At 41.2% G+C, this 22,175-nt stretch overlaps 8 protein-coding genes across 8 annotated transcripts in view; 4 read left to right on the forward strand and 4 right to left on the reverse strand.

Annotated features, from left to right (window-relative positions):
• Positions 1 to 924: 924 nt before the first annotated feature.
• Positions 925 to 2,969, forward strand: BDV37DRAFT_270393 (cytochrome P450; the record flags this gene model as incomplete). The annotated part of the gene is made up of 10 exons (XM_032084548.1): positions 925 to 998; positions 1,079 to 1,158; positions 1,227 to 1,290; positions 1,343 to 1,526; positions 1,578 to 1,716; positions 1,861 to 1,865; positions 1,917 to 2,061; positions 2,185 to 2,321; positions 2,550 to 2,588; positions 2,619 to 2,969. The coding sequence occupies 10 exons, from the start codon at positions 925 to 927 to the stop codon at positions 2,967 to 2,969; spliced, it is 1,218 nt and encodes a 405-aa protein (XP_031943252.1).
• Positions 2,970 to 3,622: 653 nt separating this feature from the next.
• Positions 3,623 to 4,735, forward strand: BDV37DRAFT_270394 (uncharacterized protein; the record flags this gene model as incomplete). Its single annotated transcript, XM_032084549.1, has 10 exons — positions 3,623 to 3,755; positions 3,822 to 3,902; positions 3,958 to 3,976; positions 4,088 to 4,106; positions 4,163 to 4,181; positions 4,221 to 4,353; positions 4,384 to 4,408; positions 4,478 to 4,530; positions 4,561 to 4,582; positions 4,673 to 4,735. The coding sequence occupies 10 exons, from the start codon at positions 3,623 to 3,625 to the stop codon at positions 4,733 to 4,735; spliced, it is 567 nt and encodes a 188-aa protein (XP_031943253.1).
• Positions 4,736 to 10,055: 5,320 nt separating this feature from the next.
• On the reverse strand, positions 10,056 to 11,032 carry BDV37DRAFT_270395 (uncharacterized protein; the record flags this gene model as incomplete). Its single annotated transcript, XM_032084550.1, has 4 exons — positions 10,056 to 10,205; positions 10,365 to 10,451; positions 10,488 to 10,915; positions 10,978 to 11,032. The coding sequence occupies 4 exons, from the start codon at positions 11,030 to 11,032 to the stop codon at positions 10,056 to 10,058; spliced, it is 720 nt and encodes a 239-aa protein (XP_031943254.1).
• Positions 11,033 to 11,976: 944 nt separating this feature from the next.
• Positions 11,977 to 13,814, reverse strand: BDV37DRAFT_270396 (major facilitator superfamily domain-containing protein; the record flags this gene model as incomplete). Its single annotated transcript, XM_032084551.1, has 8 exons — positions 11,977 to 12,177; positions 12,232 to 12,245; positions 12,285 to 12,558; positions 12,692 to 13,045; positions 13,097 to 13,207; positions 13,307 to 13,331; positions 13,389 to 13,507; positions 13,779 to 13,814. The coding sequence occupies 8 exons, from the start codon at positions 13,812 to 13,814 to the stop codon at positions 11,977 to 11,979; spliced, it is 1,134 nt and encodes a 377-aa protein (XP_031943255.1).
• Positions 13,815 to 14,063: 249 nt separating this feature from the next.
• Positions 14,064 to 15,478, forward strand: BDV37DRAFT_270397 (uncharacterized protein; the record flags this gene model as incomplete). Its single annotated transcript, XM_032084552.1, has 6 exons — positions 14,064 to 14,111; positions 14,166 to 14,542; positions 14,613 to 14,878; positions 14,909 to 15,005; positions 15,056 to 15,129; positions 15,240 to 15,478. The coding sequence occupies 6 exons, from the start codon at positions 14,064 to 14,066 to the stop codon at positions 15,476 to 15,478; spliced, it is 1,101 nt and encodes a 366-aa protein (XP_031943256.1).
• Positions 15,479 to 21,008: 5,530 nt separating this feature from the next.
• BDV37DRAFT_84644 (uncharacterized protein) lies at positions 21,009 to 21,349 on the reverse strand. The gene has a single exon (XM_032091336.1). The coding sequence runs from the start codon at positions 21,284 to 21,286 to the stop codon at positions 21,068 to 21,070; it is 219 nt and encodes a 72-aa protein (XP_031943257.1). The 5' UTR covers positions 21,287 to 21,349; the 3' UTR covers positions 21,009 to 21,067.
• Positions 21,350 to 21,672: 323 nt separating this feature from the next.
• On the reverse strand, positions 21,673 to 22,165 carry BDV37DRAFT_244353 (uncharacterized protein). The gene has a single exon (XM_032081534.1). The coding sequence runs from the start codon at positions 21,977 to 21,979 to the stop codon at positions 21,815 to 21,817; it is 165 nt and encodes a 54-aa protein (XP_031943258.1). The 5' UTR covers positions 21,980 to 22,165; the 3' UTR covers positions 21,673 to 21,814.
• Positions 22,104 to 22,175, forward strand: part of BDV37DRAFT_270398 (uncharacterized protein) — a gene marked incomplete at both ends in the record, with an annotated part of 3,509 nt that continues 3,437 nt past the window's right edge. The window contains one exon of the mRNA XM_032084553.1: positions 22,104 to 22,116. Within this exon, the coding sequence (XP_031943259.1) occupies positions 22,104 to 22,116 (13 nt within the window). The remainder of the gene's footprint in view (positions 22,117 to 22,175) is intronic.

Here is a 22,175-nt window from a genome sequence, read left to right on the forward strand (position 1 = left end):
TCCTTACCAATCTAATAGACGATAAGAATACCTTGAAGACAAGAAAGGGAAACAGGTAATAGTATCTCTGCTGGATATTGAAAATAGACTAATATAGTTTTGGTTAAGGAATTATGGCTCTTATTCTTGGGAAAGCGGTATAGAAAGTCAGAAAGCGAGATATAAGATAAGTCTATTCGCTGCTTAAGGGAAATCGTGTTCGACTTTACTAATAGTAGTTTACCTTTTACCGCCCTATACTATATGTACTTAGCTCGTTCGAGGTAGAGCTATCGCGGCTAAAGCTGGTGTCTTTCCTGGCATCGGTACCGTTATCTTTCCTCTTATTAAAATATTGTCGATGACTAAAAGTGACGAGAATCGCGTGTTCTTGAAGCTATATATGTCTATGTGTCAATAATATGGCTGTTATTCTTATTAGCATAGGGAGCGATAAGTCTCTTTTAAAAGCGCACTGTTAATGAGGATTTGGTTAATTTATCGCTTTCTTTCTCCTCCTGCCAGTACTTTTGATACTAGAGGGACTTTCTAATATAAAGTTCCAGGTAGATATGCAGCTGTGGACCGTAATATATATAAAGTCTGTTAAAAGCACACTTTCCTTTAATACTATACCGTAGCTTCTGATTATACCCACCCTATTTCTGGTTCCACTAGTGGATAGTCTACGGCGCTTTCATTTCGTCTCAGGATGTGATAGCTCCGTTGAAACTTAAAATAGGAAATATCGACACTGGATCTCTGAGGCCGAACTGATGATCAGGTCTAACGTAATTATATGTCGGGTCCTATGCTGGCAGATAAGGGACTGGATTTATTAAAAGTCAAGCCGAAAACCAATAGACAAGCAACGAGGTCGCTGCGGATGTAACCCCGCAGAGTGTGCGGGAAGATAACGCGAAATTTGCGCGAAGTTGGGCCGGAATGCTGCATGAACCGTCGCACGCGGGGCCCCGTATCCGCAATCCCCAACTCGTTCGCCAGAGTCAATCGACCCAGTTATAAACAAGACCTTGCCAGCCTCCCATGAAGCTGGTTTAAATTCGCCAACCGCCTGCACACTCGCCACGATACTCAGTGTCCTGATCGTACCAGCCTTAGTTAGTCTACTGGCCCTCATTCTGAGAACCGGCCGAAGGGATAAACGCCTCCCTACAGGTATAAAAGCCATAGAATAGCGGTCTCCAGTGCAATACCAAGATAGAGCTGATATCTATGGAGTACAGGGCCTCCAACGGTGCCTGTGCTTGGCAATCTCCATCAGATTCCACGGAAAGGATCTTACTTGAAGTAAGGATCTGTGTCCTATCCCAATCGATGGCAAGTCCTGACCTGAATACAGATTTACCGAGTGGGTGAAGCAGTATAGTGGTCTATATTTCTTGAAACTGGGCACTGCCACGGTAGTCGTTATCACCGATCACTGTATTATCAAAGAACTTATCGATAAGAAAAGCGTAAAATATAGTAATCGACCAGCCTTATATATCTCGCACGATCTCATGATATCGGGAGACCATCTCCTGGTGATATAGTATGGACAGCAGTGGCGGTCCTTCCGGAAAATCATCCACCAGCATTTCATGGAGTCGATGGTCGAGAAGTATTACCTTAAGGTCCAGAATGCGGAAGCAGTACAGATGCTTCGTGATATATATGTGTATCCGGATCAGTATATGCGCCATTCTAAACGCTTTAGTAATAGTATTATTATAAGTTTAGATATATTTATTATTTATATTAGTTATCGAAGGCTTATATTCTTTGAATCGTTTTCCTAAGGGCTTTGGTAATATTTGGAATATAGATATTCTCGGTGGATACACTACACATGACTCGTCTATATGATATGATAGTAAGATTTGGTTAACTGGGCATCACAAAAATTTATATCTGATTAGTCCTTTGTAATATAGGAGAACTGGTCACAGTTAATGGAGCTGGGTACTACTCCTCCAGTTGACATCTACCCGTTGTTCCACTATATACCGCAGAGACTGCTTGGCAACTGGCACTCGAGATCGAAAGATGTAGGGAAGGAGATGAACGACTTATATTCGGGTGTATTTGACTATATTCGAGAGCGCCGCAAGGTGAAAGGAAGCCAAAACTCGCTTATGGATTCTCTACTGGACTAAGAGGAGAAACTCGGTCTAAACCTATATTAACTCTACTTCCTTGGAGGTGTATTGATAGAAGGGGGCTTTGATACCACGAGCTCCCTTGTTCTGGCATTTATCTATGCGATGATTAAGTGGGGTTATGTACTAAAGAAGGCACAAGTGGAAATTGATAGCGTCATTGGCGAAGATTGTATCCTGGTGTGGTTCGACTATATATAGCTGTTATACGTGGTGATGATCGTGAAAGAAGCCTAGCGATAGTGTCCTATTATCCTTCTCGCCTTTCCCCACGTAGCAGCCGAAGGTGCATCTTTCTTTCTCCCTTTTCTTAGAAAAATAGAGGGAAATAATGCTAATTAAATTTAAGACGACTGGATCGACAGCTACTTCATTTCTAAAGATATTACTATTATTATTAACTTATAGGGCATGCATTACGACGAAGCTAAGTTCTCGAACCCCGATGTTTTTGATCCCGACCACTATAAGGGCTAGACAATACTGGCTCCTGAGCTTGCAGTATCATTAGATTATAAAAGGCACGATCACTACGGTTATAGGTTGGGACGTCGCATCTATCCTAATATCTACCTCGCAGAACGGAATCTTTTTTTAGCGTTTGCGAAACTTATCTGGGCATTTTCAATTGAGCCCGGTATAGATGAGAACGCAAAACCGGCTAAATATAACTTTAGCCTATACATTGGTTATAGTGAGGGCTTCTTGGTATATACGAAGGACTTCCCTTGCGTGATTAAGCCATGGTCGGAGGCCCGACAGACCACCATTATAAAAGAGCTCGAGGAGACCCAGCGGAATGTTTTCCCGCGATTTAAAACTGTATGATTGTAGATATTATCTATGCAATATGATGTTTATTAAGGGAGTGATTAGATAGTATCCTTAGGAATATTGACTGTAAATACACGTGTTCGCCTGGTGACAGGTCTACTCCTATATGTTATGACAATTATATATAACGATAGTCGAGGTGCTTTCAGTATATCGAATGATCACAAATAAGCCATGTTACTTCCAGGATTAAAAACGAATGAGGATATATTATATCTCCTTATACTGTCCAAATTGCATTAACCATCTATAATTAACAACCACTTTTTGCCACGGCACTGTATTTTTGTTTATATCTGTGTCGGAGAACTTGAGAAATACCAGAGTATCGGCCACTCGTCTAAGGAATGCAGGGTAGCTATTAGGTAATTTGATCCGCTAATTATAGATTCGCAAACTGGCAGTATCGATGAGCGAAATTAATACAACGTTTCACCGAAGGAGTTACCTGGAGACTTATATATTGGTCTATCTTCGGGATAATTAACTATGCATGAGTCCCGTAGGTTAGGCTTCCCGAGCTACGATATCAGCTATCACAGAAATCGGCCCATGCAATTCATCGTGGTAGACCCACGTAAATCTACTTTAAAAGACGTGGGACTCTACTAGGAAACCATATTATTGTATATACACACTCAGCTACTATGGTACCCTACCTTACCAACGAGGGAACAGCAACCACCGTGCACGACTTGAGCGATGTAGTCAATACCGAATTTCTAATTATTAGAGCCGGCCCTGCTGGCGCCGCATTGGCTTGTTTTCTAGGATCTTATAGTAGGTACCTCCCTCCCGACCCCTATTTCAATAGGCCTGTTGCTAGAGTGGTACTTAGTTATAAAGGACTACAAAGTATCATGATCAGCAGTGCGCCCGGAACGGCAAATACACCTCGCGCGCATATCACCAATATGGTGGCACTAGGTCAGTAATCCGCCTTCATAGTAAATGTTATATACTTATCACCCGTTGTCTTTAGAATACCTACAAGATATTGGGTTATATGATGAACTCGAGAAACTCGGATCCAAGAGAACAGACCATATGCAATACACCTGATGGTGTCACAGTATGGCCGGCGAGGAGTACGCGCGCATCTATCCCTAGAGAAACGATCCCCGACGAAAGGTACTATCTTCTCTTCATTCCATCGAGTGAGAATAAATTATTCAAGGTATATATAGGGAAACTATAAGCTATTCAGTCCATGCGATCCGTTCGACCTGCCGTAAACCGTCTTAGAGCCAGTTCTGGTCCGTTATGTAGCTTTAACTAGCTTTAAGTGCCGGTTCGACACAGCACTTATTTCTTTTACTAACGATATCGAAACTAGCTGGATCACCGCTATTGTTGTAAATAGATTATTGCATAAAGAGTATAAAGTTTGAACGCGATATCTGTTTAGCGTGGACGGTGCCCGCAGCGAGGTGGTAAAGTAGCTAAACCTGTTTCTAACCGTTCTGCCGAGTTAAGGCGCAGTAATCAACATCCTCGTGAAGGCCGACCTCTCCTATCTGGTTAAGAACCGGACAGGAAACCTTCACTGGGTAATGTAGCCAGATTGTGAGCATCTGGCAGTCAGCTGGATGGGAATCGTACGCATGGTGAGGCCATGGAACGAGTGGATATTCATTCTATTTCCTAATCTAAACCGCTGACGGCCGCACGAGAAGTTGTCAGATAGTGCGCTTTAGGAAAGAGTTCAGGAATTTATCGGCGATGATACGCCGGCAGAGATCCTAAATGTCTCAATGTAGTATATTAATAAGACCGTCACCGAGAAATACTCCGAGAACAATATATAAGTTGACATTCTGCGCATTCCATTCCCAGCCCTAAATATATTATTGCTAATTGACACATTTGATTTCCAGCTTCTATCTCGGAGACGCCGTGTACCGTCATCCACTGTTGAACAGGCTCGGGTTAAACACCTGCATCTAAGACGCTTTCAACCTCGCTTGGAAGATCGCATATATCTATAAAGGGCTTGCGTTACCGTCGCTGTTATCTACCTACTCTACCGAGAGACAGCCAGCTGGTCGCTCAATCGTTTCAAGGACGAATCAGGTATTCCGTGACCACTATCCCGTGTGGAAATGCCTTGGTATGCTGCCCGCCGATGTGGTGGAGCGGAACATGTTACTTAAGGAGTTGAAGAGTGCAACGCTGGAAGGGGCGAACTATTACCAAGCCTTACACGCAGTATACGTCGTATAAATTCCATAGCTTGGGAATTGAGTTGAATCAATATTATATAAGTCAAGGTATCTACACCGCTGATGAGTCTGCGCTATATGCCCTTTCTGGGCGAGCGATAGAGAATAGCGTCCTGTTCTATGAGCCTAGCACGTATCCTGGATTAAGACTCTCTTATGCCTGGCTTAATAGATCGATCCCCGGGGAGCCGGTTTCAACGATCGATATTGCCGGTTATGGTTCGTTTGTCCTGTCGAGTGGAATTGGTGGTGGGCTATGGAAGAAGGCGGCGGAGGATGTGAGCGCCTTGTTGAGGGTCCCAGTAAAGGTAGAGTATATTAGGTTTGGACAGAATTGGGAGGATCTGTACTTTGACTGGGAGACATTGCGGGGGATAGAGGAATCGGGGGCTGTGTTAATACGGCCGGATCGCTTTGTTGCGTGGAGAGCGTTGCAGGTTCTTGTAAATGCTGAAGACTGCGAAGTAAAGCTTCTGATGGTTATGAGGGGCATCTTCGGCTTAGCCACCTAGTCGTAACAATGTTATATCTCTTTCCTCTTGGCTTAGTGTATATGTATAGTGTCAGGCCAGGCTTGGTCCCACCACTGCTATAGAAATGTAAAAATCCAGGGACACCGTGGTATTCTTGTCACTAAGGTCCTAGGTATAGTATTTTACTGGTAGGTAATGCATAGCAAATGTGGAGTTCGATTGCTTTAGGCATAGAAGACGGTGCAAGAGACTGGGACGATATGCTTTCCGTGTATTGATTAAAATTTATGACTAGAAATATTGTTCTAAGAAAGAATAAAAAGCTTAAAGGGCGTTCAATTGAGATCCGGAAATACAAGAGGTTCTATTTGATTGAGACTGTATCACACAAGTCGTAATTTACATTTAATTATAGTAGACCTTGTTTAACAATGTTCCAATATTCTCAATCTCTATCCTTATATTATCACCGTCCTGTAAAATAATCTTGGGAGTGCGCATAGCCCCTATTCCGGGATCCTACTAAATATAGAGAAACCCCTGAGGTCTCTTATTTTATTAGATAATAGAATACTGTGTATTGAAAGGATCAGCTTTACATTATATTATATAACTACCTTCGTTCCCCTAGATAATTTACCAAGCATTATCTCATATCAAAAGACACGCCCGCGTGCCCTAGATTTGTAATACCATAGCTTAGGTATATAGTGAAGTGTAATCAATGCTAAGACAGCTCTGGAGAGTACTACCAAGGCTAGTTTTAGAGATAAAGTAAAAGAAGCTCTTAAAATCTTCGGAAAGACGCTCGCTCTAAGCTACTTTAGAAAAAGATAGAGAGAGGTTAGGCGGGGTCTAGCGCCCCCTCTTTAGTTTTAACCCTCTAAATTGCCATAGTAGGCTACTTCGCCTTTATAAAAAACCCGGGCAGACATTAAGACATGTCATCGCTTTAAGGATGCAGTGGATAGTAAATAAGACCAACCCTTTAAAGTTGTATAGCGCTAGGCGAGACAATATATATTAAATAAGGTACAGAAGACAAGGCATCTACGGCGAAATTATGTCCAAGGGACAGTATCAGAACACATTTCTCCCCGCAAATAAGCCTTGTAATCCGCTAGGGAAGTCAAAGGTGGGCCAATTAAATATCTGATCGAGCTAATATATTGGGTTCACAAGGGTAAAGTCCACAGCACTCAGAGAGATCTCTAAATTCTGGTTTCCGCTGGGATGCAATGAAGTCATAGCGTCGAATACTTCTATAGTACCTGGTCCTAGATATTATGACATGCCATTTCGACGGGTGATTTCTAGCTCGGGGTCAATGTAAGCTAAACTATTAGGTGGATAATTAAGCATTTCTGGTAAATATTGAGTAAGTTATATGAGTGTCTAGACCATAGTCGCGTTGCGCTCGGTGCGGTGACTATCTCGGTTAGGCCTAATCTAGTTTATTAGTCCAGTGTTCTTCAATATTTGCCGTGAGGTCTCTTTAGATAGCGAAGACTCCTAATTTTCCCTTCTCTTATACTTGAGTTTTAATTGCTCCCAGATCAATTGGAGGTTTCTCTAGAGTGCGTTTTGGATATCCCAAAATTCCATATATTGTTTATAGATTAAGTGGAGAACGTTAAAGCGCGACCTTATAAGGCTCTAGCTGAAATATATTTAAGTAAGATATTTCCGAATTAACTGTACAGCTGCTGTAAGCTATATAGTACTTGGTAAGAAAGGATTGATATACTGAATATACTCAGCGCAGCTCTGATTAATAATCCTCAAGATACGATCCGTAGCCTTATAATATTGTTAGCGTACTCTATTTTCTATATTAGGTAAATATAAAGGCGTCCAGTCAGTATAAATTTCGGCAGGCTGACCACTCCTCCTTGGAGCCCGGCCACTTTGGAGAAGGAAAGTATCGTTTCTATAGATCATCAAATACGCCAATTAAGTCATGACGTAGATATTGTAAATAGAACAATGCTGCTGACGTTAAGATTTAATTTATCCTTAAACCGGTGTTTCAAATGCTAAATATTGATCGCGATATTAGAGATAATTGAGTAAGGCTATATTAAAGCAGTAAATTGCATTTACAAATGTCTCCAACTCCAAAAAACGTTCCGTGGGAAATGCAGATCTCGAGGAATACTGAGTTGGTTTTTGACCACGATAAGAATATTTATTATTCTCTGTGGTTGACGCGGCGTGCAGGTCACGAACGATTTGTGCTTCCTTCATGAGGGAGTTTATCACAAGGAACCATGTCTTGGTGGACAGGTAACCACTCTCCTGCAGGGCCTTCCACCGCTTATTCGGATCTATCTGTATAAAGCAACTTGAGATGGGCTGCCCAGAGAACCAGTGCTCGTTGTCAACTAGTAGTAATACTTCCATATAGTTCCAATCGATAGCTGTGGGTATTCGACGGATAGTACTAGCAAAAATATCCATTTCCTAGATAGTTTAAAATGCGCGGTGGTTTTCCTCGAATTCTTGCTACTAGAGAATATCCTTTACTCTTGGAGTCTTTCTACAATCAAGGCAGTGCAGGTTCGATTTATACATCAAACTTATACACAGCCCCAGAGACCTCCATACTTTGCCGCGAACACCCTGTGTCAATCGACAATGCGTTGCCACGATAAGAGCTTGAATAATGGATAGTGGTGGTACCTTATTATCATAGTCTATCAGGGCTTTGTCGATGTATTTAAAAGCGATGTCGAGAAAATACGCTAGCTGGCGGTCATGGCTCGCTACTGGCTGGCCCGTATCATTGCTTAGGCCATTTACTATAGGCCGGGCGAACCTTGAGATATAACTGGCCATAGCGGCGAGTAGAGCAGTCAGCTCGGTGCAGGAACTGATATTAAAAAGCTTTTCCGCGAATGAAGGTTGGTGGAAAATATTGATAGCGACCATATTGTCGAAAAACAGTTGAATTCTATTTATATAATTAGTCTAACAAGTCATCGAGCAAATTGGATCATAGCCGACAGTTATATATTTGATTCATAGTATCTTGCGAAATGTCTAACACTCTGCATGCTTGACGTGAAAGACCGACCTGACTATTTGAAGAGCTGGGGCTTTGCTGCTGAGCCTGATCAGAAGTTGCGACTTGGTAGGATAGATAGAGTACGAATACAAGATCAAGAATATTACGTTATCGCTGTTCTTTTTGTATATCATTCCCCGGCGTAATATTCCGAGTAACGTTCTCTATAATTGACCCATCATCTTCTTCCATATTGTCCAATGTATCAGAAAGACTGTGCTGTAGATTGGAAGAAGTAGTATACAATTGATTAGAAGAGTGGTGATACTGGCCGGTCCATATATTCGCATTTACCTGTTGGGCCTTTTGTTGTTTTTGTAGAGACCCTAAATGTTGTCAATTGCACGGTTAGCTGTCGGCGACTTTGCGACAGCTCCGGGGCCTCTCACCTATTTTAGGTCCTGGTCTTGCCGGTCCCAGTGGGTAATTGCATATCTAGCCCGTTTGATCACAGACCTTACATTGCGGGAAAGTTCGGTCGCTGCAGGCTTGTTATTCATAGATGTCGCAGAATGGGTTCATTCCGGAGGCTATATACCATTTGACCTTCCTCCTAGTCGCAGATAGATGCAATGAGCAGTTTCTTAATCCATGCAATGATAGACTAGGCTGACACTAACCTGCAACACAACTGACAGGCCAAAGCAGAAGAGGGCATTCTTGCAGGAGGTGTTCTCGACCAATCCTGTAGTCAATATTCCTCGATCAGGGTCAAAGTTAGTGAATATTGGGCACCCGTTTTTGGAAGCAGATGATATGTGACTCCAGCAGATGGTATAAGTCTAGATCTCAAGACACTTGCGGAGTGTTACGTCGCATAGGCTTGTATATATCAACTGTCAAGCGGAGCTCAACTGGGATCGGTCTGCGGAATGAGATCCACCCGCGCCCCGCGTGGTTGGACTAAGGGCATTGGTCATGTGGACCAAAAGTTCGACCGAAGATAGTCTGGTCTAGTGTCCTACTGGTCAGCGTAAGGTGATGTCATTGGTTGTTCTGTTGGGTTACATTCCCGCCTTATGAAAGGGCCTCGGTACTCGAACTATACGACACCTATTTCTAGCATTGATATAGGCGCTCATTTAACGATAGTAATAATTTATATAAAGAATAGATTGAAAATGTAGCAAAAAGTAACCTGCGTATAAATATAATTAGATTAATATATCTAGACTCTCTTTTATTATCTTTCTTTCCTCGTAATATAATTTTATGTTATATACTAATAATTCTTTTTCTATTACTATACTAACCATTCTTCTAATAAAGCGCCACATTATTAGTACTGCTGAAGACGAGGAAATAGCTTAAGACTAGATTAGCGGTTAATATCATCGCGGTCCTTATCCAATACTTTTACCTTACTTAACCCATAACTAAACGTTTTCACCGTCACTTCCGGAGCATAGGGAAAGTCGCTTCTAAATAAAATATAACCCGGCTTAGTAAAGTCCCGTAGTAATAGTAACTAGATCTTGTGATCTGTCAGTGCCAGGTTAAAATAGAATATGCGTATATTCTCGAGGAAATGCTCACGCGGTATTGTCGACAATCCCAAGTCTAGTAGCATAATCGCCAGTTAATGGGCCAGCCACGGGAGATTACCACCGCTGTGGGACAGGATCACCTTACAGTTAGGGAACTTGCGGATGGTGTCGGTGGTAATAAGGTCGCACATGGCGCGGGTTGTCTCGTGCGGGTAGTCGATCATAGGCTAGGGAAGCATCTTGTTAACAAGGATGGTATCGACGCCGTGGGTAGGATAGACGAAGACTACTGCTAAGCGGTGGTTCAGTTCTTCCCAGATAGGGGTCAGCTTGGGGTAACCAAGGTAGTAATTGCTATTGCTATAGCGAGTGTAAACGATTATACTGTTGGTATCGAGATAGTCGAGTGAGAAGCGGATTTTTTCTAATACTACCTTGGTATCGAGCAGGTCTAGAAATATAGCGAAGAAGCTGTAGTTTTTAGTATACTTATCTTTGAGACCTTTGATATAGATATTGCAGTCTCTGGCGAGCTTAGCCGCCTTAGCGCCCTTTAAGATACTAGTTCCCGGGGCTGTTATAGACAGTATAGCGGTTTCTACACTGTAATCTTGACAGATCTTCTCGTCGTCCTTGACAGTCCAATCGGGGGTTGGCCATCCCGATAGGTCCCTACCCATTTTTTCAAGGGCTAAGTAGTGATAAAATGTTAGCCTTGGAAAATATGGATCAGGGTGGTAAAGATGGACATACCTTGCCGGTAAGACACGGGAACATAGTAGTAATAGATATCAATACGGCATTCCATTGCTGCGGCTTATCTAAGTACATATGTGTATATGTAAGGTCTCTTAGATAAACGTCTTGGAGATCTAGTTGGAATAAAGTACCACGGAGATTAAAACTAGGCCATTTTTTATATTGCATGTTGCATCTCGAGAGATCTAGTGTATCTTATTAAAACCCTCAAGGGGGTGGAGGTTGCGGAGAATGCGGATGTGTAGATGGTCGAGGCTTCGTTTTCCGCGTCCAACGCATCGAAGTTGCACCGAAGATAGTCCAACGGGTAGAAAGTAGGCCAATAAGAGCCTTTTCCCACGGCAAGGGTCTCCGCTATGGCCCCCTTAACTAAACCTCAGTGAATCCCAATCAACTGGGGTGACGGTATATATCTAGCCTCAAACCGGTGTATCCGATACCCTTACCCACCTCCAGTGGACCGATCTGGACAAGCTTTGCTTATTTGCTTAATGATATCTACTGAACAAAGAGATATAGAATATAATTAACAACCCATTAGCAAATTACCGCCTGTGCCACCCCTGTGGAACGGTTTCCCAGCCTAGACTGGGATCCGTATGTTATATCGAGTTCAGCTCATTCCACCCGCGAGGCAAATTAGGTACTGATACTATTCGGGTATTGAGATGTAGCTGTGGGCTGTAGAGTAGAGAAAGGTAATAGTAAAAGTTAATTGACAGTTTTCCTTGGTTGAAAACATGGTTTATTTAAAAGTATCATGGGCGATTGTGACGTTAATAGACTTGAGCCGGCTTAACTTAGAATACTAAGAACAGGCCTGTTGGAACTAGACAGAAAGGGTGGGTCGCGGGAGTATATCCGCAGATTGTTAGGTAAAGCGGTGTATTCTACGATAGATCAGCCATTACCAAGATAATAAGTTGGCTATATTTCTCGCATACCAAGCCTATAAATAACGATGTTATAACGAGACAGATTTGAGGACGACATTCATAAAATATACCGAAACTGTGGGTTTTCCTTATCTATCGTGTTAATAGCTATCGCAGGTCTCTCCTGCTTAGACGCTGTGTCGGTCTGATGCTTGGATTTTGAATCTCGTCTCCAATTCTCGTACTTATAGTAGGTCAATAAAAAAGTGAGAAAGACAATACCACTGCAAAACCCCGCAATCGTTGAGAAGATCCCCACCTGCGCAGACCGCGTTAGCATACATAAAATGACCAGCTACGTTCAGCTTCTTACCGGGTAGATAGGAGCTTGCCAGCTTAAGTACAGTTATGGCCCGATAATATTACCCAAGCCGTAAGCTATAAACAGCATTGCATTAACAGTCGCCTTTTTTATAAAGCCGCCAATATTGGAAGCAATTAAGCTCAATGACATTGGTGTATTTGCAGCAAAGACGGCGGCCAGGTATATACTAGCCAACCGCGAGTAGACCTCGGAATTGTTCAGCACGTGGATAAGAATCATTCCTACTAATAATATAGAACATGAACACATCATCAAGACAATACGGCAGTTTAGGAAGGTTGTAGCGATGATAGATATTATAGTTAGGACAGTAAGCTAGCAGCTGCCAAGCGGCATTTAAAGGAGTAGTAATTACAACGGATTAAAGCCGAAACCATTGATAAGCAGGCTGTTAAACTATAAGAATAGCTATCAATAGAGGTTGCTTGCAGTAATAGAGAGAACTCACGGTTGTGATCCCGCTATTGCATATATTGACGGAGAAGATATATATAACCAGCAGCCAGGACTGTGGATTTCGTAAGGCTTCAAATATTTGGTATCTTCGAAATATATCCTCGTCCGTTGCGCCGGAGGGGTCGCTTGTGATTTGTTGTATCAATACTATCTTTTTATAGTCGTTCAAAAATTGTGCCTTGGAAAGAGAGTCCAGAAGGAAAGGTGCAAAAAAGACGGAATACGTAACTATGATAGCCCCGAGAATAAGAAAGAGAAGTCTCCATAGTACCAGTGAGAACTGGATATAATTAATTCCGTAGCTAATCACATCGCCAATCACATTCGCGATACAGTTGTCTGTAAACTATAGGCTCTAGCGTAGCGGCTGCTCGTCTCTTCTATAGAATATATTAACTAGGAGAGAGAACCCTAGGGTAATGGTAGCTTCCAAGACGCCAAGAAGAAATCGAACAATTATAAACCTCGCAAAGTTTTGACACGTACTATGGCATATCAAAATGGCCCCCTAGACCAAGACTGTTGCAGTAAGGTATTTCCCTAGTGGAAGCTTTACGGCCAACCAGCAACTTGGTTATATCTAGAATATATATCCGAAATAGAAGACCGATAATGTCCAGCTGTATTGGGATCTATGAAGATTCAGATCTTAAACTATACCCAGTTAAGAAGAGAAATTAAAAGTTAACTTATCTAGAAGCTGCAGTATATAGTATCTATATATTAAAGGCATAAGTATAAGGTTGATTTTGCGCAGGAGCTTTTTGTTCTCCTCAAAGATAGACTGGATCTCCGATACGTCTGTAGACTAAAATTCAATATGCCATATCTTGTCCTTGGATAATTTTAAAGTTGGCATTATTATTTCCCCTTTGTCGTTGTTTATTTCTGTAAGTTAATAAAAATAGAGAGAAGGCTGCCAACCTCCTCTGTGGCTACACTATTTTATAGCTTTAATGACCTTGGCAGACTTAGGATACCCCTTTACCCGACAGGATTGAGTTTCCCTCGTATCCTAGAAAAAGGGGCTCTCGTGTAGGGAGCCTATATTGAGTGATTAAAACGCGGGGAATAGATACCCTCGTAACAGAATTCCATTTAGTCCAATACCACATTCTTCTCGATACCGATTGGTAAGCTTATCTCGAGGCTTGTATAATAATTAAACACAGGGGCGGGCCAATCGGCAGTCTACGATAAGGCCCCATGTCCCTGCGACTAACGGTATTTAATAAAGAGTACGCATACGCTCTCCAGGCTACCTTCTTCTTCAACCTCACACTGGCATTGCCAAATCCTTGCATAAGTTCAAGTAATCATCGACAAAAATAACTAGCTTCTCGGAAGTTCAACACCACATTGATATGGCTATCGAGCAAGCCTCCAAGAGACTCGCGGAGGCCAACCGCCGGGTGAGCAACCTGACTGACCGTGACTAGGAATAATTCTGACTATTGTAAATCTAGGAGAATCCGGAGCTAGCCTATAAAAAGCACATTGCTCACGATACGTTGTGCGAGATCCTGGAAGAGAATAGGTTTAAAGTCACGCGCCACGCCTATAGACTCGACACCTTCTTCGAAGCTAAATTTGGATTAAGAGAGCGTGAGATAGTCTTCTGTGCCGAGTACAATGCATTGCCTAACATCAGACACGCATATGGACACAACCTCATTGGTATTATGAGCTTAACGGCTTTTTTAGCCTCGGTGGCTGTTCTGAAAACGATAAGTCAACCTGGGAGAATTCGAATTGTTAATACACCTGCAGAGGAACACGGAGGTGGTAAGCTTGATTTACTTTATGCTGGTGCGTTTGAAGGAGCCGATGCGGCCTTAATATCGTGAGTACTTGGTATCCTGGGTCGTCTACTTGGCAGGTCTTTCGTAGTGTTAACAACTGATATGTAACAGCTATCCAATACCTTATTATTACTACTATAATACCCACGGTGCGGTTAGAGCTGCCGGGGCTCGGCTGGTTGCGAAGCAGTCAAAGGTAGCTCACTATCTTAGGCGAACTGTATACCCTGCTGCTAACCCTTGGAACAGGGCCAATACCCTGGACGTGGTGATTACTAGGTATAATAATATATTCCTTCTCTACCAGCAATTGCATCTAGATCAGAAGATCCACTGTACCATTCTCGATACTCCTAAGAGAACCAATATTATCGCTGGTTAAATATCAATCATTTAGCAATGCCGAGCTCCCAAGATCAATAACCTCTACAAACTATCCAGTTGGCTTTGTGCGTACTTGGAGGTAGGGGATCTAGCAACAGGATACAAGCTAGATCTCAAGAAGTGAGTTTTCCTACGTCCCCACTGCGAAACAATAACTGACAAGAGCATAGTAAATCGGCTTACTCCAATCTTCTTGTTAATGACACGCTATGTGGGCTCTACCATGACCATATAGCCAGTTATAGTTAAAATGTCCTGAAGAGAGACCCCAACTATATTCAGGCTTCGACCGACTTCGGTAACATTTCTCTCAGCCTAATCCATATCCATGCATCTTTACTAATACGCTTCAAGATAACGTGAGCTACGTTCTTCCCGGAATCCACGCCATATTCTGTATACCTGTACGCGAGAAAGACGTAGTCACGCACCATGTGTCCTTTACTAACGCTACCGGTATGGAGGAGGTTTTCAAGATCTATCTCACGGTCGGTAAAAATCTTGCGCTATGTACATTGGATTTACTACAAGATAATTTAAAGTACGAAGCTATCGTTGTGGATTGGAAAATCGCAAAGGCTGAGTTAAGATAAAGTTCGACCGCATTTTAATAGATAGCGATAAGAATATATTGCTCCTATTTTTTGATTATATTTATCCTAGCTAGCTAATTGTATAAACTCGAGAAAATATATATTCTTTTCCAGTAGTCCAGGTCTTATATCTTGATTTCATACGAATCTAAGAATATCCACAACCCACTTGTATGTCTTCTATTCTATACTAAAGCTCCCCAGGTAGTTTTCTGCCTATTCCTAGTGAATCAGATCACTCGTCTCGAGGCCTGCGATTAAAAGATACTAGGAAAGCCCTATGGTCGGGTCCATAGGATACTATTCACGGATAGTGTGGTATATCCTGGGTAGCTCTGATAACGTGGACTGTTTCTTTTCTGCTAATATAATGTGGCTAGGAAACAGTCGCATTATTAGAAAGATATTGGTATAGTATCCCGCTAGGCTTTCACTGAGAGTTATGAAAGTTCTACTATAGTAGAAGGCTTCTATTAGGTTTTTCTAAAGATAGAATAGCTTAGAATATATTTGGATAAGCGATCAGCGTTGCTGTCTAACGTTAGAACCGAATGGTAAAATATCGAGAACTATACCTTCTAAATAGCAAGAAGCTCTTTTTAAACCATGACAATATCAGTCCTAATATCCTTCTTCGAATTCATCCGTCTAAATAGCTGTAGAATACGATGTCGAAAAACATAATTGTAATACACGAGCTCTAGAGAAGTATAGTTATAAAGATCATCTTTCTACTCCTCAAGGGGGTATTGATCCCCGTGGATTGCGTAATAGAAAAACCGGCCAAGTGTAAATAGATTTTGCAGTTAGGATTCTCCTCTATATATTAGGAAGTAATCCATGAGTCTAAACGAAAGATCACTATTTATATAGCTTAACTCAAGATATCTAGGACAGAGCTTAGCATACAGAAAGGTGGCTCGAACGGGGAACTCTTCTTACAGATACCAAAGCACGACTTGGGCGTAAAAAGGAGTGAAAGAGGGGTTTTTTATTAAATCAGTTAAATCCATGGATTGCCTTTGATCTGAATTTGACAACCGCCTCAGGTACATTAGAAGGGTTTGGATGTAGGTTTGTAACTTGGAGATCGATAACCTGAATCTCTATTCGTAAACAATTATTAGAAATATACCGCTAAGGACTGCCTTAACATAACTTGGTATTATGATCAATTTCGCGACTGTATCTTCTATATACTGTACAGCCAGGCTATAGTATATGCGCCCATTGTCCTTAGCGTTCAGTAGTCGTACAGTGCAGCTCATCTCGGTCGCAGACAGTGCCATGACCCCTAATCTTACTACTGGCTCTTCCAGAGCTTTAACCTAGCTTATATACCGGAAGTTACTCCAGGGGTATTTCTTACCGAGGACTTTTACCAGGGAAAAACTTGAAAACCATTCCAGGTACATCGTCTCGGGGCCTGATAATAGGAATGCATTCCTGTTAAGGAACTGGGAGAAGAGAAGAAGTCGTTCTTTAAAGTCGAGGCAAGAATACAACTACCCAGTACCTGGCTTGAGTTAATAGTAGCCGGGATTAAGTCCACTATCTTTAAGATTGAGTTTTAGTTATTTGTGGGATGAAAGCGCTGCGCTGCCTCACTTTCTTGTATCTTGGATGTCCTTCCAAGCCAAAACACCCTATCTACACTGGAATGGAGTCCCAGAATATTGACCACAGACGGGGTGTTTCTCGTCATATTTGATCTTGCGGCTCAGGCAGCTTGTATACCCTGCTAGATATTAGAACTACTACACGGTTAAGGGGCGCATAGAATATACCTGTCTTTGAGCGTTCCTTGCGAGTGGTTATGGTACTAATACCCTGTCTGTATAATTAGCGCAAGCGATTATGACCTAGTATATCAGTTTAACATCAAAGTTATATAAGTTGGTCTGTGACTGGAACACGAGATAGTTGGAAATCTAGAAGGGGAGAGAAGAATAACAGACGAATTATATATACCGCGATAACAGCTTCAAGCCAGTTGAACACGAACTGGACTATAGAAGCTTCTCTCGGCGGGTTAGTAATAAAGTGCATCCTTCTATCCAAATCCTAATAGTTGGTAGGATAAAATTACATCGTCGGCCTAATTTCCAGCCTACTCTTTTTTTTTTTAATTACGTTATTCGGTATAATTCTATAATATTCTGTTACTCTCCGAAACACATCGCGTTCGCCTAGACTACAGATAGGCTCAGAGACCAGGACATTGTATAGCATAACCTAGATTGTCTGTAGTTACGTGAGAACATGCCAATGATGTCCAATATAGTCCTTTATACATTGGACTACAGAGACTCAATATACTGGAGTAATCTCACGCCTCCAGAAGGGAGTAACCTTTTTGGCCACCCAGATTCATACTGAAACTTGCCACAGGTATCGAAATTGTGAGATGCTTAGACTATATACGCTGCCTTCTGCCACCATTGGCATCGATTACTCGCAGTCGGGTCTAAAGTAGTCAAGATACTCTCCAGCCCGATATTCTGCACTGTTCTGGAATGCCCCTGTCTGTCGAACGACGGTCCCATGGCAGAGGTAGGAACCCCTGCGGATGTGTTGGAATATATTCGCAGAGAGTTCATCTGCCACTATATATATCAAACGCGTGAGAATGTCTCCCGGCTCCTTACCATGCAGGGAGGAGATCTACCAGACGGATTTATCCTTTTGTACAGTCATCGAGCGGACGAATCACCTTTGTGGCCATTGACTCCCACAGTTGACTGTCTCCGTCACATTCTACAGACCATTTTTCAACACTCCCTATACTAGGACCCCGTCCAGTTATGCCGAGTTAAGGAATACTGCGGTTCCAAACATCCAATTCAAATCCTTGATATCATCCCCTCCTTACCAGTTTGCAATGCCAGTCTGGATATAGAGCGCGTGATGGTGGTTCGAAAGAAGGAGAAAGTCTCGAAAAATAATGACGCAAGTTGGTTAATCCAACATTTTCCTATACCCGACGAGTCCATAATCGTCCTGGGCGAGAAGGTTTTCGTGAGGATTCAACCAGTATTAGAAAAGAATAATTAGAGATGTGCATACCCCATGGCATATGGCGATTTAATAGATCGAGCTTTAGTAATAACTAAGCAGTATTATTAATAGGAAATATTAATAATTGCTTTTTCTAAAGTAACTTTATTTATTGTTGTACTCTGAAAAAAGTGCCCTTAATCTAAGATTCGCGGGCTTAATACCGAAGAAAAATACACTTAGTATATAATTATCTTAGAGGCGGCTGGAACTTATTGTCCAATTAAATTTATATATAGTGTAGACTATCTTACACCGAGATATATAGAGGCTTGACTTATAATATAATATATAAATTAACAAGGCTATATATAATAGTATATTAAATATAAATCTGGAGACGTTTAATACAAACCCAGCTCATGGCTTCCTTGACTATATATACCTTCTCAAGATACAACTAAAGATACTCAACTTAAAGATTGAAGACATAGAATGACCTATTATATTGTATATATTAAGGTCTGGCCACCCTTCCATGTGAATATTGTCATACTATCTGAAATTATAGGACGATTTCCTCAGTCCTATAGCCGCAGCTAGTTTAAGGACTCTATCACGTCGATAAACTAAATGCCCAATAATTCTTCGATAGGTGCATTTCCTATAGATAACAAGTCCCGCTGATAGAGTACTATCTTTCGCTGGATAGAAGTCGAGGTATTGCTAACACGCAATACAAAACAAATAGACAACCATCTTACTAGCTAATAGTACTTATACTAAATACATTCAATTAATATAGTAACTTATTTCCCACTTTATAGTTACATACCTCGTCACTGAGATAGATCGAGTAATCTATTAACTATTAAAGAAGATATTGTCTGTACTTATATAAGATTTCTAATATATATATATATTAATATATATGCTATAGCCAGAGTATGACCAATAAAAGAAACAGCGACTGGTTCCGTATGATTAGAGGTCCTTAGAGACACGGTGCAACAAGACTTTGGAAAAGTAAACTTAATTAGAGAGGGTGGCCCTAGTACCCCTAAGTGGTAAGTGCTATATGTGACGCAGGAAGAATCATAGATTTACCCTATCTTAATCGACTCAGAAATTTTACCAAAGTAATGCGAAACAAATTAAAGGCTTAAAATACAAATAGATTAAGTATCTTGCAGCGGTAAGCAACGGTGCAATAAGGAGAGATAAAAGATAGGTTCCTTGTCGAGAAGAAGAAGGAAAACATAATTTTCGTCATATATACGTCCCCTACTTAAAAATACCCTCTATAAGTTCAATATTATTAACTATAATGAGTAATCAGCTAGTAATTCTTATTATAATAGAATATGTAATATTCGTCATCTATACTACCCCGCTTAAAAAAACCCTTAATATATTTAACCTTACTTAATATACTAGATAATCAACGGTAATAAGTAATCTATGTCATATATACGCCCCCACACAAAAAACTATTAATGTTGTGCGAACCTTGACTAGTAACCTTTGAGTGGGTCGTGTCTAGATTGCACGATCGACGATGGTTCCTGGGCGGATCAGTGCTCCCCGCTGAGAAGACTCGACCCCGTGTGGGATAGAGGTATAAGCTACTCTGTCCTTACAAGGGCTATCTTATAGTTTATTGTCTAAGAGCTCTAAACGCCCTGCTATCTAAAAATATACCAGCCCTATTTTGAATAATAGAAATTGAACAGTTGATAAGCTTTGCGCTAGTAGGTAATAATATGGTCTCTCTTATCTTCCCTCTTGACCCGCAGGGAAACTGGAAGGACTTAGGAGTTAGAAAATAAATAATATAAAATTAAGAAAAGCCAGGCAAATATATACTACTATCTCATGTTATCCAAGATTTTGTAATATCTAAAATAAGACCCGCCGCTTAGAATACACCTTACTATTCTTGGCTATAGATAGATATGTAACATAAAACAATACATATTTTATACATTTACCTACCTTGAGGCATAATGAAACAAAGTAAATTTATCTGGATAAGTATATAGGAGTACTTGAGCTTATATACATCTCTATAAATAAGGATAAACTTTACTTATATTTATTCCTTTATGGTTCACCTATAATTTTGTACTCGTATAGTAAGATTAAGTCGGGATCATACCTTCTATTGTAGTCTTGGAAGAAGAAATATCTTGACTATATTTTTTAGCAACTCAATAGATACCAGGATTGAAAGAGGTGCTAAGACTTAGCTATACGGAGAAGTGAATTTAAATAACTTGGGTAGATATATAATGGTATAACTATAGTATAATTTAGTATATATTATATAAACTTTTATTCCTCCTTTCAGCGCCTGGTTTTTTAGGTACCTGCGCCTTGTAAACTCCTCCCAGTTAACTGTTAATTGTGATCAAGGATGCCTGCGTCCTACACCCCAGCTAAGGTCTTTAGGATATACTGAGTGTTTACTATAGATAAATAGATACTATCTATACTTATTCTTTTGTGTAGGAGCCAGGTGTCTTCAAGGTGGAGAAAACGCAGCGAGTTCGCATACTGCCGGACAAAGCTGTCGATGGTTTCCAAGGATAGTCAGTAAGATCCTATCTCAAATCGCTGGAGCGAGGGAAGCATAATCTGACTCAATGGCTCTAATATCGTGGAGCTATTGATCGCTTTTAGCTCCTGAACGTTACTAAGAGTGTTCTTAAGCAGATCTAATACGGGAAGGTCCCTGCCACTAACGCGCGAATAAAACCCTGATATCTTAAACGTTTTGATAACTACCCCTTCTATCTTAGCCACGACCATAGCTGTGGAAATCTTTACTGGGTGGTCTTTTAGGTAATTCACTCCATCCAAAAAGACATAGCCAGCAAACCAGCGGAAGGGCGATTGAATATCGTCGATAAAGCTCAGATATACTATCTCTAGCCTTGGAAAGCATGGTAGAGTAATCTTCAGAGTCTCAATATCCTAGGTATTCTCGTGGACGATGCGCTGTTCTCGCGCTCTAGCACTGAAATAGTGGAATATCATCGAGTAGCGGAGCTTTTTGCCTCCAAATGTCCAAAAATCTCGCGCTTATCGCGGTCGTACTCAGCTAGGGTATAAATATAGATTTAGAAGTAGTCATAGCTCTCGATAACTGGGCAAGCAGTCAGCACATTTATAGAAGTAATTGACAATTCACTCACGAGGGGTAATTCATTCCGGAATCTTATAAACAATTGCTCGAACGTGTGAGGCGACCCGAGACTGAGATATTTAAACCAAGCGGTCCAGCCCAGCACTCGAGAAAGCTATCTTGAGTGTTCTGAAAACACTGGGGGTATATAGCTAATAGAATAGCCCGCTGACTGAAGAGAGTGGTAATAAAGAGTCGACTTTTCTCATAAAGTCGATGACATATATTAACAGCTCAAGTGGAAGGTTGATTAGACCAGTGTAATTTGACAAAATGTTGGTCATGTTGGATTTGTTGTCTAAATTCCGAATGCCCATGTCTAGGGAGGATAATAGCCGAGTTCCCTCCTCCAACTTCCACTGCTAATCTGTCGATATATATATTACTCTGCTATATACTTCCTTCGCACCTATCTATATTGATATCAGTATACTACCCGTCATGGATAAGTCAAGTCAAAGAAAAAAGATAAAAAAAGGAAGAAAAGAAACCCGATCAACACGTCAAAAAAAA

The sequence above is a fragment of the Aspergillus pseudonomiae genome, assembly GCF_009193645.1.
Source record: "Aspergillus pseudonomiae strain CBS 119388 unplaced genomic scaffold BDV37scaffold_20, whole genome shotgun sequence".
Taxonomy (NCBI): domain Eukaryota; kingdom Fungi; phylum Ascomycota; class Eurotiomycetes; order Eurotiales; family Aspergillaceae; genus Aspergillus; species Aspergillus pseudonomiae.